The sequence below is a fragment of the Cervus elaphus genome, chromosome 5, assembly GCF_910594005.1.
Source record: "Cervus elaphus chromosome 5, mCerEla1.1, whole genome shotgun sequence".
Lineage (NCBI taxonomy): Eukaryota > Metazoa > Chordata > Mammalia > Artiodactyla > Cervidae > Cervus > Cervus elaphus.
In genome coordinates, this window is record NC_057819.1 from 94,529,633 (window position 1) to 94,547,284 (window position 17,652).

The window sequence follows — 17,652 nt, forward strand, 5'->3', positions numbered from 1 at the left end:
AAAAAAAAAAAAAAAGCAGAGATGAATTCTCGCTGTAGGAGCTTGAGGATGGCATTGGAACTGAGATGTGAAGCATAACAGTGGTTCATAAAAGGGAAGGGATCCTTTATACGATACAAACTGGAAAAACTGGAGACAGCTGAGACGGGGAGCAGCTTGTTAGAGAACAGGGAATAATAGCATGCGCCCAGGGTGGAAGATGCAGGGGACATGTGGCGGGCATGGAAGCTAGAACCCAGCCCTGGGGAGGCCCCCTGGGGCCAGAGGTAATGGGGGCTTTATGCTGAAAGGTGTCTGCTGCTTTTAAGCAGGGCGGCTCGGTGGTACCCGGAATTTAATTTATGGAGATGACTGAGTTAACAGCCCAGAGATGTTGATGCCACTGGAAGATTTTTATTCCTTAGATTTATTTTATTACAGTTTCCAAGAGTAGGGGGCAGGCCACGCCACACAGGGCTTTGTGGGAAGACACCAGGTTCGGTCAAGGGGCAGAAGGAGGGACTTACCTGGGGGTCCAGTGGTTAAAACTCTATGCTTCCAATGCAGGGGTGCAGGTTCCATCCCTGGTCTGGGAACTAAGATCCCACATGCCATGCTGCGTGGGCAAAAAAAAAAAAAAAGAGGCAGAAGGAGCTTGGGAAGTGCATGGCCCAGAGCCTCGATTGTGTTTTCCACAAGAAACAGCTTAGGACTGGCAAATCTGAATAAGTCAGCAGGCTCTGGGCTAGAGTGGTGGTATCTAGTTGCCCTGGGTTACTTAGGGCAGAAGAAATACTGGCTTGTGTGTGAAAGTTAGTTAAAGGAGAGGGTCAGGGGTGTGGACTCCAGACTGACTGGTTTGCACATGAAAGATGCACTCACAGGGAAGTCATTTACTAGCCTAGGAATTAGCATGTCCTGCGAGGAGCAGTTTTATTTTCTGTGGCTGACTGGCCCTCCCAAGAAAAAAAAAAATGATGACTATACAGAGGAATGCTGTATGTAGAACTACGGGGTGTGAGGGAGGTGGGAGGGGGGATCGGGATGGGGAACACATGTAAATCCATGGCTGATTCATGTCAATGTATGGCAAAAACCACTTCAATATTATAAAGTAATTAGCCTCCAACGAATAAAAATAAATGGAAAAAAAAAAAAAAGAACTACGGGGTGACAAGTGGAGTCCGAGTGCAAGGAGAACCTCCTGTGCCCTCTGTCCCCTGCAGAAAGCCAACAAAGGACAGAGCCGGGCCATCGAACGCCTGAAGAAGAAGATGTTTGAGAACGAGTTCTTGCTGCTGCTCAATTCCCCCACAATCCCATTTCGGATCCACAATCGGAATGGAAAGGTCAGGAAGGATGGGGATAGGACAGACAGCCCCCTTCCTCCAGGGCTGCCCACTCACTATGGCTCCTGACCCTGAACTGGACCTGTGGAAATCAGGGCTTCAGGTCCCCCCACCCCCCATTCCCAACAAGGCTGCTGTGGCTCCTGCCCTGGACTGCCTCTCCCCACTCGTGTAGAGCCAGTGCCCTCTGCTGGCCATCACTGGCACTGCCACTCCCATCACCAGGCTTCCTAGGAGGAAGGCCTTCCTCCCAGCTGCCTTCTTCTTCAAGCCTAGGGGTGCCTGGGTACAAAGGAACTTTATTGGGGGCCCCAGAATCCAAAAATGTCCTGGGCCTGACTGTGGTCACTCTAGTGAATTCTCATCTCCTCTCTTCAGAGCTACCTGTTCCTACTGTCCTCAGACTATGAGAGGTCAGAGTGGAGAGAAGCAATTCAGAAACTGCAGAAGAAAGGTAATGCCCCACCTCTACTCTACGCTGCCCTGCTGGTGTCCATGGCAAGAGAGGGCCTTTTGCATTTCCAAGCACTTTGATGTCCACTGGCTCCTCTTTAGCCCTCCTAGTTACTCTGTAAAATGCCAGGGCAGGTGGTTCTTAACTGATGCTACTGATCAATTGAGACCCAAAGAATTCAGGTGATTTGCTTAAGAATGTGTAGTGAATTGTCAGTAGGACTGGACCCAGAGCCCAGAGTTGCTCGCCTGTCTCTTGTTCTTGCTGTCATGTACATAATTCATGAACCTCTCCAGTTGGACCCTGCGCTTCTTATCCCTCTGGCAGCACCCCTGACTCTCCCCAGCTGAGTGTCTACTCCCCCTTCCAATGACCAACTCTGCCCTTAGAGCTAAGCTTTTTTTCCTGCAGTAGCCCTCAAAGAAGAGCCGTGGGTCCTAGTGGACCTATGATGACATTCTGCTCTCTTTTGTCTCCTCCTGCAGATCTTCAGGCCTTTGTCCTGAGCTCAGTGGAACTCCAGGTGCTCACAGGATCCTGTTTCAAACTTAGGACTGTACACAACATTCCTGTCACCAGCAATAAAGACGGTAAGATCTGGAATCCAAGGTTGCTCAATCAGCGGGTCCAAGCCCCCGGGGTGTTGCCGGGACCTTCCACAAACACCTAGCCAGTCACTTGGCTACTAGTGGCTGACCTCTGCTCCGCTGCGCTGGGAAGACTCAGTTGCCAGATACACAGAGTTTGAACAGATGTTTTTCTCTGCTGAATCGCTGGATGGCGCCCAACTCCTCCCTGGCGACCTCTGGCTGAAGAGAAGAATCTGGTGTCTTGGTCCACTGGGACTGTGATGTTAATATGTTCACGGAAGCAGAAGGCTTAAGCCTGGGGCAGGGTGGTGGTGGAGCCCAAGGTTAGGTGGATTAGAGTAGTGTGTGAGAAATAAGGCTGGACTTGCTCTTTGGCACAGAGTGACTTATGTTTCCACTTTGGAAGGCTAGACTGAGGAGGGCAGCAGTAGGATAGGCAGGATTCATAGGAGGGAAAGTGCCCGGGGCGGTTGGGACTTAGTCCCAGGAGGAAGGTACGGCCAGCCCAGTGGAGGGAGTGCATCAGCTCGCACTCCAGGCAGCAATGGACTGTGGACGCTTCCTCCTCTGGCCACCAGGTGGTGCTGTCGGACCAAGGCGCAGACTGGCTCCCTTCCTTTGTGTAACCAACCAGCCTGGGTGAGGCGGGGGAGGAAGCAGGCCTCTCATCACCCTCTTCCCTGGGGGGCTTTTCTCTCTTGCAGATGACGAGTCTCCAGGACTCTATGGCTTCCTCCATGTCATCGTCCATTCTGCCAAGGGGTTTAAGCAGTCAGCCAGTAAGTACCCAAGACCACCTGCCCCAGGAAGAGACTTCATTGTTCATCCTTTTACAGAAAGTCCCTCTGGACCCATTGCATGGGGCCTCCCACCTGCTCTGCCTTGGTCTGCCCAGGCTGGGGCCCTGCCAGCTGCTTTGAGGTGCGGGACATTCCCCCAAAGGCCAGGAGCTAGCTGCTCTTGGCTAGCAGGGGTTCATCCCTGCTTTCTGTCTCCAAGGTCTGCTCTGCCCTAAGCCCTTCCCTACCCCCGGGTATCAGAAATATGGGGCTCCAGTCTCACATCCGCAGATCACACGCTGTGTGACCTTGGGAAAATCTCTTAACCTCTCTGAGCCTTCTCTTTTTTCTCCAAAAAAAGGCAGTCATGCTTGTTAATACTTACCTAAGAGCTGGCTTAAATATGACCTATATGTGTAGGGCCAGCACACTGCTACCACACATTCTTTTTCCTTCTTTATCACCATCTGCTGCGTCCGTGCAGTTCTTAGTATTTTACAAGATACAGTTACATTTTTATCCAACTTTTCTCCCTGAAGGAATTTGTGAGTTAGACAGCTAATAGTTTCTTCCCATTTGCCAGATGAGAAAACTGAGTCACAGAGAAAGAAAGGACTTAATATTCTATAGGATCAGAAACCTGACTCCTTACTCCCTTCTCTTCCCCTCTGACTGGTAAGATCTGCCCTCTGCCTTCTTCCTGCCAGGGCACCACGCAGGGGGTATGCCGCTGACTCACAGTCATTCATTTAACGTTCTCTGTGACACCTGGATTCCCGCAGCAAATCTGCCTCCCTTCTCTGCGTTCCCATCACCCTGGGGCAGCACCTGTCATACTTTTTTGTCACTTAAGATGTGGTTTGTCCACTGTGAGTTCTTAGAGGACAGGAGCCAGGTCTCCTTCATCGCTGAATGAACAGGAGCTCAAAATGCTGAACGAAGTAGTTTATTTCCAGATGCCTATTGTGCGCCTGGGTCCCTTACTAGGTGCTAGAGAAAACACAAACATGGCTCGTGAGCTGACAGTGGTTGGCACATTCAGAGCCTTTTCGGGTGCATTATCTGCTCTGAGCCTCCTGGCACCCTTTCTAGGTCGCTGATGCCATTCCCACTTGGCACGCAAAGAAGCTGAGGCCAGAAAGCTCCAGGGACTTTCCCAGGGCGGTGCAGCAGGGCACACAGGTGATGGAGTTGAACCCATGCCTTCTGACACCAAGGCCCACGCTTTCCCCTCTAGAGCAGCATTTCTCTCAGTGTGGCCAGGACCCCCTCACCCATCACTCGGGCAGTGCTGGTGGAACAGCACCAGCTTCCTGGATCCCCCCAGACCCACAGAATCTGCTGATGGGGCATTGTCTGGGAATACTCCTGGTCAGTCAGCTCTGTGGGGCTGCTACACACACCAAGTCTGCAGCCCCCTGAGCTGGCCGGGGGCCCTCACGTCTCCATGGTGACCAGATGTCTCCCTCTTCCTGTCTGTCTGCCTCCTGTCGGCTGGGATGGGCCTCAGGAGCAGGCTCATTAGGGCAGGGCGTCCCACTCCCCGAGAGCAGGGGTCTGACCTCTCTCAGACTGGGTTGGGGCGCTCAGACATGGGGTGAGGTACGGCTCCAGAGTCTCCCCTCGCCTCCAGCCAGTCTTCCCCTCCTCCCTCTGCCAGCCCCCTGACCCGCTCGGACGTTCATTCTGACTCAGGCCTTGTGAATCTTCAGCCATGGATGCTTGTCCTAGTAAACTCATCCCGTCCACACAGTCCGGCCTGGCCTGCAGGCACCATCGTCTTGCCCAATCTCCAGAGGAGAGCAGTCAGGCACAGGGCGGGGTGGTTTGCGCAGAGCTAGGATTTGACCCAGACAGGCCGACTCCAAAGCCCTCCCTTTTATCCCAGAACTAGTCCCTGATGGGGGATTCCCTCACAGGGGAACCAGTGAAGGGACACTTCATGCCCATCCATCTCTCGGCTGCCCAGACGTGCTCTCTGCTCTGATGGGGGCCCGATAGGCCTTTGGCTTCATTCGCCTGTTCACCGGCGCCCTGCTCAGATACCTGCTGTGCTCAGATACCCGGTTACATCCAGTCTCCATCACACACAGTGAGGGACAGCTCTCCCCAGTCTTAGCTCTGCAGGAGAGTCCTGATGGAGAACAGCCCAGCTGGGTAGCTCCTGGGTCCTGGGAGGGGCATGTACATCCACTCTCTGACCTCCACCCCCTGCCCCTGATTCACATTGCAGAGGATTGGCTGTGGTTCCCCAAAGTCACCCCCCAGCACATACCATTACCCTGGGAAACAGCCTAGGCAGCGCCCCTGGAGGGGCAGGCTGTGGGGCCTGAGGCTGGGCGGGCGTGTGTGGATTTGCAGAGCACGCATGGGCACTCTGGGGAGACTGATGCGTGATCCCCCGTCCCTCCTGGGTTCCCGAGCCCCGGGCCTCACTCGGTGTCTCTGCCTGTCCCCGCAGACCTGTACTGTACCCTGGAGGTGGATTCCTTTGGCTACTTTGTCAGCAAAGCCAAAACCAGGGTGTTCCGGGACACAACGGAGCCCAAGTGGGATGAGGTGAGTGGTCCCCGCAGGGACCCCGGGCTCATCCCCCACCATGCCCACCCTGCTCCCAGTGCTCTCATCCTATTGTCTGGGGATGGCCAAGCCTGCTGATGGGCCAGCCCCGTCCCTCTGACCCCTCTGCCCTCCCCTCCCTGCTCATCTGGCTTCTGATCGTGGGTTTGTGTCTAGACACAGTGTTATAGTTTGGGGTCTCCCATCCAAGTACTAATCAGGCCCGACCCTGCTTAGCTTCTGAGATCAGATGAGATAAGGTGCGTACAGTTCAGGTTCTATACTTCCCTTCCTCAGTGATTCCCAGGCCTCCGGAGCTCCAGAGAATGAGGAAGCTGCTCCAGACCTCATGACGTGGTCCTCACGGGCCCGCCTCACCCCTCTCACCCTTGTAAAGATGGGGCCCACTCCTGCCGGGAACCCAGGTCAGCTGCTGGCGTTCAGCATCCTGTCTCGTCTTTCCCCAGGAGTTCGAGATTGAGTTGGAGGGCTCTCAGTCCCTGAGGATCCTGTGCTACGAGAAGTGCTATGACAAGACCAAGGTCAACAAGGACAACAATGAGATCGTGGATAAAATCATGGGCAAAGGGCAGATCCAGGTGAGAGGCAGGCGCAGCCAGGGCACCAAAGTGAGCGTGCCTGGGAGGCGGTGCCAGTCGGGAAGGTGTCCTTCTCCTCTACCTTCTCGGTCAAGGGAATTGGCCTTTGTGACTTGGGTTCACAGCTATCTTGAGCAAAGTTCCCGAGGTCGTTCCTCTCCCCCTGCTGGACATGGTGTCCTATTCTAGCCCCAGAGGCCCATGTGTGTCTGGTTCCTTGGGCTTCCACATCTGGTGCACTTAGGTCATCCACACTCCTGCAGGGTAGCCTGGAAGGATGACAGTGTCTTTGTTTACACATCCCGTCCGTAGCCTTCTGATGGCTTTTTTCCAGAAATACTGTGTTAAGAAGGATTCTGAGGTTGTATCGTGAATACTGTGTTGGATTAGCACTGTCTGCCATGGAAGGAGTGAGACCCCAAGCATGTGCCTCTTTACTGGAAGGGCTGAGGATGTAGCTGGGCTGATAGGGGCTGGCCTCTGACCTCACTGCAGGTTTGCTGGGCTTGACTCGCCTGTGCCAGGAGTTTGTTGGCTTAGGGTGGGTCTTGCGGTCCAAGCAGGGGCAGGTCCTGAGTCCAGATAAGGTATGTATGCGCCGCCCCAGCTGTGTTTCTTTACGTTATAAATGTACGTAGGGAAAGGGGCTTTGTTTGCAGCCTGTTTTTGGAAATTCTGCCAGTGTTAAAGATGGTTGCTGTTCACTTAACCTGTCAAGGGGATGTAGGCTTGGAGGCGTGACATTTGGTGCGGAGCCATCCACGTTCCATCTGGCACCTCGTGTGGCCTTGTGCTTATCACACAAGTGGCCTGGCTTGGGTGTGGACCCTTTGACCGTGCACTCAAGGGAATCAGCAACTGACACGCCCTGGGATTGAGCTGTGGGCATTGAGTGCTCTGGGCTGCTTAGCAGCTGTGCCAGGAATCACCTGGGTGCGGGGAGCTGAAGCTGAATGATGCTTTTTCCCAGGAAGCGTTTGTTCTCTGGTGCGCTGTTGAGGCTGCAGAGTTTGGTGTCTGACTCTTGGCTGGGTGTCCTCAGTGGCAGTGTTCTTGGGGACTCGTGTGCTCCCCCTACCCTGTCTCAGGCGCCTGTGTTTGAACGAGGAAGATGACACTATTCAGCGGGGGCCCAGCCATCCGACTCATGACACCCCATGTTCCTGAACATATCCCTCCTTAATGCTGGGGACCTGCACCTCACTCTTCAGCACCGTCGCCAGGGAGATGGTGCTGCCAGGCAACCAGCAGCCAGTCCTTCATTATTTAGGGAACAGGAGCTGATGGAAACGAGCTCTAGATTTAGTCCCGGGAATCGACTTCCTGCAGAATAAGGACTGGGAGCCCCATGTCCACATCCCTGGGCTGCCCATCTGGTCCCAGGAGGTGCCCAGCCAAAAAGCATGACAGGTGCCCACACACTCCGGGCCATTAGTGGCTATGGAATGGAAGGGTTAAAACGGTGTTCTGAGCAGCCAGCTCAGGGAGCACCATGGACGCTGACCTCCAGGGCTCCGCAAACCCGGATTCCAGGGCTCAATGGCATCGTCCCCACCTGGACTCGCAGTCCTGTTGCTTCCCTCCTCACTGCTGTCAGCTGCATGGGCCCCAGGGGAAACACACCATAAATCATTACATCTTGGAGACAGGAGCAGATGGAGGTTGTGGGGGAAGGGGAAGAAGCCAGGTTATGTTTGGCAAAGCCGAGAGCGCAGTCTGGTAAGGAAAATGTTTCTGTGTTTAAGCTTCGAGGAATGTTAAACGCCTGGGAGTTGATATTAAAAGAAACACAAACCTTCCTGCTGCCAGCTGACCTGGGCCTGTGAGCGGCCAGTTCAGAGCCAGCGTCCTCTGGAGGGCTTTGAAGTCGCCCAGCCCTCAGCCCCCTGGGGCCCAGCCCTTGGTCTTCAGCCATGGAGCCGTCTTGCCCGCCTCCTTCCTGTGGATGGGGTGCGGGTGGCGGGGGTGATCTGTCCCCACCAGGGGTGCACTGTGCCATGTGAAGTCCACTCACCCTTCTGAGGATGCCCGGGCTGGGTTGGAGAGGCTACACCGAGCCATTTCCACGTGGCCAGGCCCCACGGAGCCATGGAATGGTCTGTTCCCACAGCTCGCCCCCACCTCCCTTCCCCCCAGGTGTCCAAGGAAGGGAGTTGGCACCGGCCTCTGGCACCCGGTTCCGTGCCCCTTCAGCGGGCACCGAGGATGGCACTAAAGATGGCCTCACAGTAGGGGCCGAGGCCTTGGGGACATTCAGGTGGGCTGAAGGAAGGGCAGGCGGAGAAGGCCCACCCCCTGTGGCCCCCACTTCCTTCTAAGGCCCTCCTCGCTCAGCCCGTCCAGGGAACAGCCGGAGACCCCAGGCACTTCCTCCCAAATGAGCCTCCCTCTCTGGTCGGTGGTGGGGGCAGGGACTCCAGAGCGGCAGGCTGGGGGTGAGGAAGGGGCGGCATGTGGTGATGGACAAACGGCAGCTCTAATCGCCAGCCTGTGTGTCCATTTGCACCCTTGGAGGCTTGTTCCCAAATGTTCTCCTGTGGTCCTTGCAACAGCTCTTCCAGGAAAAGGACAGTCACATCCGCCCCGTTTATAGACAAGGACAGTGCGGCCCTGGCGTCTCCACTGACAGTGCAGAAAAGGCCCTCCTCTCTCCTCTACGCTGTGTCCCTGTGGGCCAGGCCTTCATCACGGCGTCCCCCAGCCTGGGTGAAGGGCACTGCGTGGCTCGTGGCCTGGAGAAGGAGCCGGGCTGACTTCCCCTCCCCACATCCTGCTCTGTGGCCTGCTGTGTGTGCTCAGTCATTGAGTCGTGTCTGACTCTCTGCGACCCCGTGGACTGCAGCCCGCCAGGCTCCTCTGTCCATGGGATTCTCCAGGCAAGAAGACTGGAGTGGGTGGCCGTTCCCTTCTCCAGGGGACCGTCCCGACCCAGGGATCGGGCTCATGTCTCTTGTGTCTCCTGCATTGGCAAGCGGGTTCTTTACCGCCGCACCACCTGGGAAGCCTGCTCTGTGGCATACGGTGAACAAAGGGCTTCCTTTACCTGGAGTCCTCTTACCTCCCTGCAAGGGCCATTTATTTCTGCCTGGTGTACCTGGAAGGAAGCAGAATGAGTGTTCATGGAAAAGAGCCGGGGAGGGGCCTTCCTCTGCTTCTGCTGCGTGCCTGGTACTGACTGGCTGCTCTGAGGTGTAGGGGCCCAGCCTCAAGGGATCTACTGACAGATTTGAAAGACAAGCGTATCACTGTATGCCACGCCGCTCAGCCACAAAGCAAGATGCCAATGACGATGATGGGGAGGGTGATGATGTTGATGATGCGGGGGCTTGGGAATGAGAGCCCTCCCATCAGAGAGCCCTCCCATCAGAGAGCTTTCTCTGACCCCCACACTGCGCTAATACAGTGGTTACCCCAGGGGACCTTCATAGTATCCTACAGGGTAGGAAAGTTAATCACAGTTTCATTTTCTTTGCTTTCCTTTTTGGCTGCACCGGGTCTTTCTTGCAGTCTGCGGGCTTGTCTACTTGTAGCCTGTGGGATCTAGTTCCCCGACCAGGGGTTGAACCTGTGTCCTCATTGGGAGCTCAGAGTCCTATCCACTGGACCACCAGGGAAGTCCCCTTCACAATTTTAAAGTTGAGAAAGCTGAGGCACAAAAAGGTTAAGGAACCTGCGGAAGGCCAGGCAGCTAAGTAGGAGAGCCGGAACTCTCCAGGGCCCCTGCCTGGCCCTCCCCAGGGCTCTCTGTTCCCCAACTGTTCCTTGTGTAATAATACACAAACTTGTGCCCCAGGAATTCACACAAGGAGAGATCCTGGTGGGCAAGAGTTAGGGAGGCTTCCAGGAGAAGGTGGAGTGAGAGAGGTGTGAGAGCTTTGAGAGCTGGGTTTTTTTCATTCCCAAAGCTGTGTTTATATTAAAAAGAAAATTGCAATTATAATAATGAGCCTTGAAGCAAGCACAATCACAAACCATCCTAACTCCCACTCCTCTGAAACAGCCATTTTATTTTCTGCCTTTTCCCTTCCTTGGGATACAGATTTTTATATGGTTTTAATGATAAGTGCATATTTTGTCTTGTTTTTTCTGTTTTCACATAACATTATCATAAACCTCCTTTTTTTCCAGGACTGAAGGTAGTCTTTATAATTGCCTTGTTTTTGGGTTACATTGTCAAAAGTACTTTATAAAAATCATTTTATATAATGACCAGCCCATTAATTGGCATTTTAAGGCTCTGTTATTCTAGCAAGGTGGGCAGTCTCTGGATCAGCAGAAAGGAGTGGGGATTCTGGGGGAAGGGCCCACGTGGCCCAGAGCAGGGAGGCAGGAATGCACAGGGAGTGTGCCAGGAAATTAAGGAGCCTGCCTGCCCTGCGCTGAAGTTATGGTGAGCAGTGCCAGTAAGAGGGAGGTTGAAGGAATGAATAAAAGAGGAGGGATTCATAGAATTTGTGTCAGAAGGAATCCTGGAGGGTGTTTTTTCAAGCCTGTTTTGCGGGGAGCAGGAAATTGAGACCAGAGAGGGTGAGTGATAGCCACAGTCACACAGCTCATTAGTACTTGAGCAGGGGCCCCAGATTTGGGATCCTGGTCCCAGCTCGGTCTTGCTTGGTCAGCTGCTAGCCTTTAAATGAGGGAAATGAAAATGTTCCTGGATGGGGCAGCGGCAGACTGTGATGTCAGCCCATAACTCTCAGGGGTCTGCCCTTTGTCGCTGCAACTTTGGTAGAAGATCCCCCCCCCCAGCCTGGAGCATTTCTGAGCCCTCCCTTCCTTCCCCAGACCTCCTCCTTGCTGCCCCATCCCCACCCAGCTCAGGAACCCCTCAGCCGGGAGGCCCCCCTTCGTCCGCCTTGGCTCCCCGGCCCCAGGAGACTCCTGCGTGTTTATCCCTGTCTATTTCCAGCCCTGCCGCTCCGGGCTCCAGATGTGCTGTCTCAACTGGGACCTGCTCGCTGGCCCATGAGCTTATTCCCAGGATCCAGCCCTTGTTGACCGGCTGGGCCAGAGGGGAGAGTTCTCCTAAAGGATCTCACAGCTCAGTTCCTGCCACTGACTTCAGACTGGAGAGGGGTCCGAGACCGAGGCTCCCCTTCATGGCTCTGCTCCCCCATTCCCAGTTCAGCCAGAAGCCTGGGGACGGGCACCCAACCTTCAGTTCTGCTTTCCCTGCTGGGAGGCAGCTTCACTTCTGTGAGCCGGCTAGGGGCTGCCCTCCCCAGACATAGGAGAACTCAAGACCCCAGGGTGAGCCGGGGGCAGGGCTCCAGGCCCAGAAGGAAGCCCCAGCTGTCCTGATGCCTGGAGCGATAACTCCCCGCCTCCCCCTAACTGCCCCCCACTCCCCCCCACCCCAGCCCTGATTGCAACATTCAGGCCTGATGAGAGCCTCCTCCCTCTCCTCTTCCTCCCATCTGGAGCTTGAAGCCTGTGTTTGAAGCGGGAAAGGAGAGTAATTTCTTTGACATTCTTGACCTGGCTGCTTGGAAGCTTGTGAGGGGTTAGAGTTATTAGAAGTGACACTCAGGGAGGAGGTCATGAAGGCCAGTCTCCTGCCTTCAGAACTAAGAGTATTCTCAGAGCCCAGATTGGCTCCTCTGACAATATCTAGACCCACTTACTTTTTGGTTCAACAGCGATAAAATATATATATACTGTGAAATCTTCCATTTTAATAATTTTTAGATGTACACTTGAGAGACGTTAAGTCCAGTTACATTGTTGTGCAACTGTCATCACCATCCGTTTCTAGAACTTTTTCATCTTCCCAAACAGAAGCTCCATACCCATTACACAGGAACTTTGCATTCCTCTTTCCCCAGCCCCTGGCAACCAGCGTTCTGTCTTCTACGAATTTGACTATTCCAGGTACCTCGTGTACATGGAATCCTGCAACACTTATCCTTGTGTGACTGGCTTACTTCCTGCAGCAAAGTGTCTTTAAGGTTGGTCTACATTGTATGATAGAACAACAGACTTTCCTTCTTTTTTAAGGCTGAATAACGTTATACGTGCAAACTGCATTTTCTTTATCCATTCATCCATCAATGGACATTTGGGTTGTTTCCACCTTAGACTTGACTTTTTAAAAAGTTAATTAATTTGGCCGTATTGGGTCTTAGTTGTGGCAGGTAAGATCTTCACTGCATCATGTGGGAGCTTTCGTTGCAGCTCTCAGGCTCCGTAGTTGTGGGACAAGCCCCGTGGCATGTGGGATCTTCGTTCCCCAACCAGGGATCAAACCTGCGTCCCCCGCATTGCAGGGCAGATTCTTAACCACTGGACCATCAGGGAAGTCCCTGAGTCTCTTACATTTAAGTGAGGAAAGAGCATAGTTTCTGAGGATGGAGTTTCTCAGCTCCTGCCCTCCAGGCCCAGGGTTACCATGTCCCTCCCCCACCCATAGTTGCTCATCTCTCTGCGGATGTATTAGGAGAGCAGGCCTCCACACCCCCAGGACACAGCTGGTCACCATTAGCTTCTTTTTTTAAAAAAAAATCATTATTTTTTAAGTTGCAGTATAGTTGATTTACAATGTTGTGTTAATTTCTGCTGTATGGCATAGTTCCATGATGGTTTATCATAGGATGTTGAACATGGTTCTTTGTGCCATACATACAGTAGGACCTTGTTGTTTATCCATTCTATATATAAAAGCTTGTATCACTCACCATTAGCCTCTTCTAGTTAAAGAAAAGAGCTGCCCCATCGGCTTTCTCTCCCCCCACCCCACTCCCACCCTGGTCAGGCATCCCTGTCTCCTCGGGTCTCCCTTCCTTCCTTGGTTGCCCTCCCTTTGGTCTGTGGTTTAGACAGATTGAGTGTGGAGTGCAGTTTACTCTGACAGTATAGGAGGAACCCTGGACTGAGAGTCGGAAAAAGCATCCAGGTCCCTTGAACTCTGGGGGCTGCAGTTTCTTCATCTGTTAAGTGGGGACAGTTACCCCCACTCTGCCTCTGCAGGCTTGACATGAGGCTTAAAGGATGGAATGTCCCTGAAAGAGCTGGTCAGTGCACATCCACGCTTTCACTAGTTGATTCCCGCATTTCTGTTTGTTGAGCTCCCTCTAAGTGGCAGGCACTGTGCAATGGATGCAAAGAATGAACAGGACCTCCCCATGGAGTGAAGAGAGTGGAAGAGAACTGGGATCATTCAGTCAGTGTTGAAGAGGCTTTGAGGCCAGATGGATCTGGGCTTCAGTCTAGCTTTCTCCATTCATTAGTTGGGAGAACAGGTTACTTGACCTCATTGAGCCTCAGTTTCCTCACCTGTAAAATGGGCTGTCAAGAGAACTGAATGGGAAAGTGCGTGAGGCCCTTGGTGCAGGGCCTGGCACAGAGTCTGTCTAGTGACATCAGCGTTTTACCTGAGCCAAGCAGGACCAGGGCCACTGTCCACCTTCCTGTGGGGATTCTGCGTGAAGCTTGTCAAGCATTCCTGCTTCCAAAGTCTGTCACCTGCGGGTGGCCCCTGTGTTTGGGCCTTGGGCTGGCCGAGGCCACGTCTGTTTTCTTAGGCTGGTGGATCCAGACGGGCTTTGATGAACCAACCTCTCAGGGGGCGGGAGGTCAAGGTGGGGGTCCTCACCGCCTGCCAGCCTGAAGTTTCCCTCCTGTGCCCCGACCCCAGGCTAATTAGTTCCAGGCTTGTCCCCTTGGAGCTGTGCTCACCTCGGCTTGGTGTGGTCAGGCCCAGAGCAAGTGATGAGCTGGGGATAAGGGGTTGGAGGGAGCTGCTTCTAGTTTCAATTACTCTGCAGGGCATGCGGGAATTGGGAATGAGCATGGGTCGGGAGCCTGCTGGGGCAGCAGTCCAGGGCTGCTCCAGCCCGGTTCCTTCCCTCTGGTCCCCCAGGGGTCTGTTGTCCCTATTTGACTCTGCCCGAGGGTCTGGCGTGCCGGCTCTATTGCCCGGGGAGCTGAGCTCTGGGGTGCTAGCTGGGTTGACCTGGAGCGCCTTCTGCTCTGGTTCCTCAGAGCTGGTACCACGAGATGCCTGGGTCCCTCCCTGGGTGGAATGACCAGAGGGGCGTTACCCTGGGTCCTTGACACCTTCTCCCAGGCATCCTTCAGGCCACACTGACCACAGCTGGGCCCTGTCCCCTGAGAGTGGCTGGTCTTGACTAGGATGGGGGGCAGCTGTGAGAAAACCTTGCCTGCAGGGGCAGTCAGAGCTTTCATCCCAGCCCCGAATGCCCAGCCTGGCACCTCGCAGCCCTCGGTAGCTCCCAGCCCTGTTCACTACAGTGGCCTTGCTGGGTGTGGTTTTCGGGGCTCTCCACTGGAAGGTGGGCCCCTCCCTGCCCCCAGCCTGGGCTGGGTGTGCGTGTCCTGGGAACCGTCTGCATCTAGAGTCCATGTTTTAGATCCCTGCTGCCAGCTGCTCTCAGCAGGTCCCCGGGGGGCCCCTCCTTGGCACATGGGGAGGGATGGGGGCACCAGGACTGTTCCTCTTCCTGCTTCCAACACCCTCCCCTCCTCCTCCCAGGGCCCAGGTGATTAGAGCTGTTTCGGACCCATTCTGTTTAGTGCCTCACCTGGCATCTTCATGGCAGGTCTGGACGGCTCGGTTATGCTTGGAGTGGGCAGTGGGACAGGGGAGAGCCAGGGCCAGGATCCCACGAGAGGGCCTGCCCTGCTGTCCACAGGCCTTCCCAAACTTGTGGACGACCTCTCTTCCGGCCCCTGCTCAGCCACCTTCGTCTCCCTGGTGTTCCTGATCTGGGGAGCCTGGGCTCTGCCAAGTGGGTTCTGGAGACAGGAAGCATTGGGCAGGAAGCAGATGGAGGCTCGGGTCTCCTCTCTCCCTCCTGCCCCGTGTGGGAATGCCCCCTTGGCAGGCGGACGTGGTGCCCAATCCCCTGCCTGCTTGGCAGGGGTGAGAGGCAGCAGAGAAACTGATGCAGAGAGGACTTGGGGACTGATTCCGGCAAGCCCTGAGAACAAACAATCCCGCCTCTTAACAAACCAAAGGAGGGTGTTGTCCCCTAGACTCAGAGGTGAAAGACTCCGGGTTTATCCCCCTCCACCACCTAATAGCAAAGTGACCTCTCCGAGTGCTTCATCTTGGACCTGTGTGAGGCCTCGGTGAGTCCTTGGCGGTGACAGCGCCTGGCTTACTGCATGCTCCCAGTAACCACTAACCTCCCTGCAGGCGGAAGCTGCGACTCCATCCTCCTAGGATGGTCCCGCTTTTGATTTGATTCAAAACCTTTGAGAAAAGGATTTAGTGGGGGAATTGCCAAGGACTCCCTGAGTGAGGGCTGAGGCTGGACATGAATGCGAATCGGGGGCACCTTAGGTGGTCTCTGCCGACCTCCCTCACTGCAGGTATTGCAGAGCCCACCCCTCACTCAGCCCAGCCTGGCCGTGGCAGCAGGAGTCGTGTGGGCAGTGGTAGCTCTCTGTGAGGGTCTGACTCCCAGGCATGGCCCACTCCCTGTGGACTGACACAGGGGAAGCTGGGTGTAGCCTCTCACACCCTTGGAGGCAAGAGCTGAGCTGCACTGGCTTCTGGGCGGAGGTGACCCAGAAAACACCAGCTAGACTGGCTCCATGAGATAAGTGTTAACCCTATTGTAAGGCCACCAAAGGGAACCCACACCAGCAAAGCAGAGACCCAGAGCTTTCTCAAACCAGAGGGAAAAGTAGAGCTAAGACATGAGTTTCAGATCCAGCATTCTGACCCAGAAGTTTCCTTAAAAAGCCCCTAATCTCCCGGCTTCCAGATCTACCCATCCTGGAGGGGAGTGAGGGGCAGTGACCATGGCAGAGGAATAGCATTTCTCATGGGAACTGTCCATTCGCTTAAAGAAGGACCAGAGGCTTCAAAGTCTGCAGGCTTGAGGGCTACTGGGGTGACCTGAAGTGCCCCCAAGGCAGGGAGTGGTGGACAAAGGCGGTGTGAGTGGTAAGTCTTGTATTCCCATTTCAGCCAGGGGCTCCCTGCTTCTGCCCTTAATTGATGGAGGCAGGGAGACTGGCATAAGATTTCATTTGGAAAGAAAGCAGGGTGTGTCCTCTGCTTTAAAAAAAAAGAAGTCACTACTGACCACTTGTCCGGTACAGGCTCCTGTTTGACAGGTGTGAAAACTGCATCCAGAGAGAGGGAGTGGCTGCCACAGTGACTGGGCAGGATTCACGCCCTGGTTGCCTGGCTCCCAGGAACTGCCTTCTGTTTGGAGCTCAGAGTTGAGTGGGAAGAAAGTTGCTTAATATTAGGGAAAGAGGAAAAAAGCATGGAGGCTCAGGGGACTCTGAGCTCCTCTCAAACCCTCCCGCCTGAGGCTGTTACGTTTTCAGTGTCCGGCCTGGGAGGCCCCATGGAGTGCTCTGCCCACCCACTGCTATGTGGGAGCCCGGTCAGGTGCTTCCTTCCTGGGAGCAGGAGCAGGCAGGTGGCCAAGGGGGTCTGGGTGTCAGTCTGGCCATGAGTTACATCATGACTTGTGTGGTAAGGAATGGATCGGACGTGTGGTGGGCGTGCTCTGCCCACTCTGTCCTGGGTGGGTTTTGTTTGAGGTAAGCAGGATGTTCCCAAAGGCTCAAGTGGATTTTCCATCCTTTTCCGTGACCAAATGTACCGTGAGAATCACTCAGGGTTGCCAGGGACGCGCCATCAGGACAGTCTGGCAATGGACAAACTCTGTGGCTCTCTCATCGTCTCCTGGAGCCCCAAGACACACCAGCCTGGGGTGGCTGGGCAGAGTGCACGGGGAACTGCGCATGATTTGCACTGGCTTGTGACTCGGCTGGGCCTTGGGAGACAGGAAGTACACCTTGAGGTTAGGCTGCAGAGCAATTGCCTTCGAATCCTGGCGGCCCCCTGTCCCAACACCTCGGGTCAGAAGCCACTCCCCACCCCTGCCCTGGGTGGCCATCTAAAGCTGCCAGTAGCCAGTTATCTGCAGAGTTGAAGCTCCAGAGCTCACACTGTTAGCAGGCAGGACTCAGGCTCAGAAGTCCTGGCCTGGATGCCTGGGAGAGTCCTCCGTTGCTGACACTTATCTCCTTGGAGGGCGGGTCAGTGGTGGGGCAGCCAGGGCTCGGTTTGGAGTGTCACAGCTCCAAGTGAGCTGCGTCCTGGGTCCTCCCCACCTGGCATGTGGTGGGTGTCTATTCAGTGAGAGTGACTGGGTAAATGAGTGAAGATGTAGCTTTTAGGCTCAGCTTTGCCACTGGCTACTTGGAGACCTTGAGCAAAGTGTCCCCATCTCCAGTCCTAACGCAGGCCTGGAACATAGCTGATGCTCAGAAAGGATGGAAAAATGTAAATGCGTCTCACTTTCTCCTTCTCTGGTGATCTCTGCCCTTCTGGTCCACAGTTTGGGTCAGGATGGG

The 17,652-nt window shown here is 54.7% G+C and overlaps 1 protein-coding gene across 4 annotated transcripts in view; it reads left to right on the forward strand.

Moving 5' to 3' along the window:
• Positions 1 to 17,652, forward strand: part of ABR (ABR activator of RhoGEF and GTPase) — a 191,604-nt gene that overhangs the window by 145,545 nt on the left and 28,407 nt on the right. For all 4 annotated transcript variants that reach the window (XM_043903297.1, XM_043903299.1, XM_043903300.1 and 1 more), the window contains 6 exons: positions 1,206 to 1,328; positions 1,707 to 1,782; positions 2,268 to 2,372; positions 3,077 to 3,151; positions 5,613 to 5,710; positions 6,178 to 6,309. In XM_043903297.1, the coding sequence (XP_043759232.1) occupies positions 1,206 to 1,328; positions 1,707 to 1,782; positions 2,268 to 2,372; positions 3,077 to 3,151; positions 5,613 to 5,710; positions 6,178 to 6,309 (609 nt within the window). The remainder of the gene's footprint in view (positions 1 to 1,205; positions 1,329 to 1,706; positions 1,783 to 2,267; positions 2,373 to 3,076; positions 3,152 to 5,612; positions 5,711 to 6,177; positions 6,310 to 17,652) is intronic.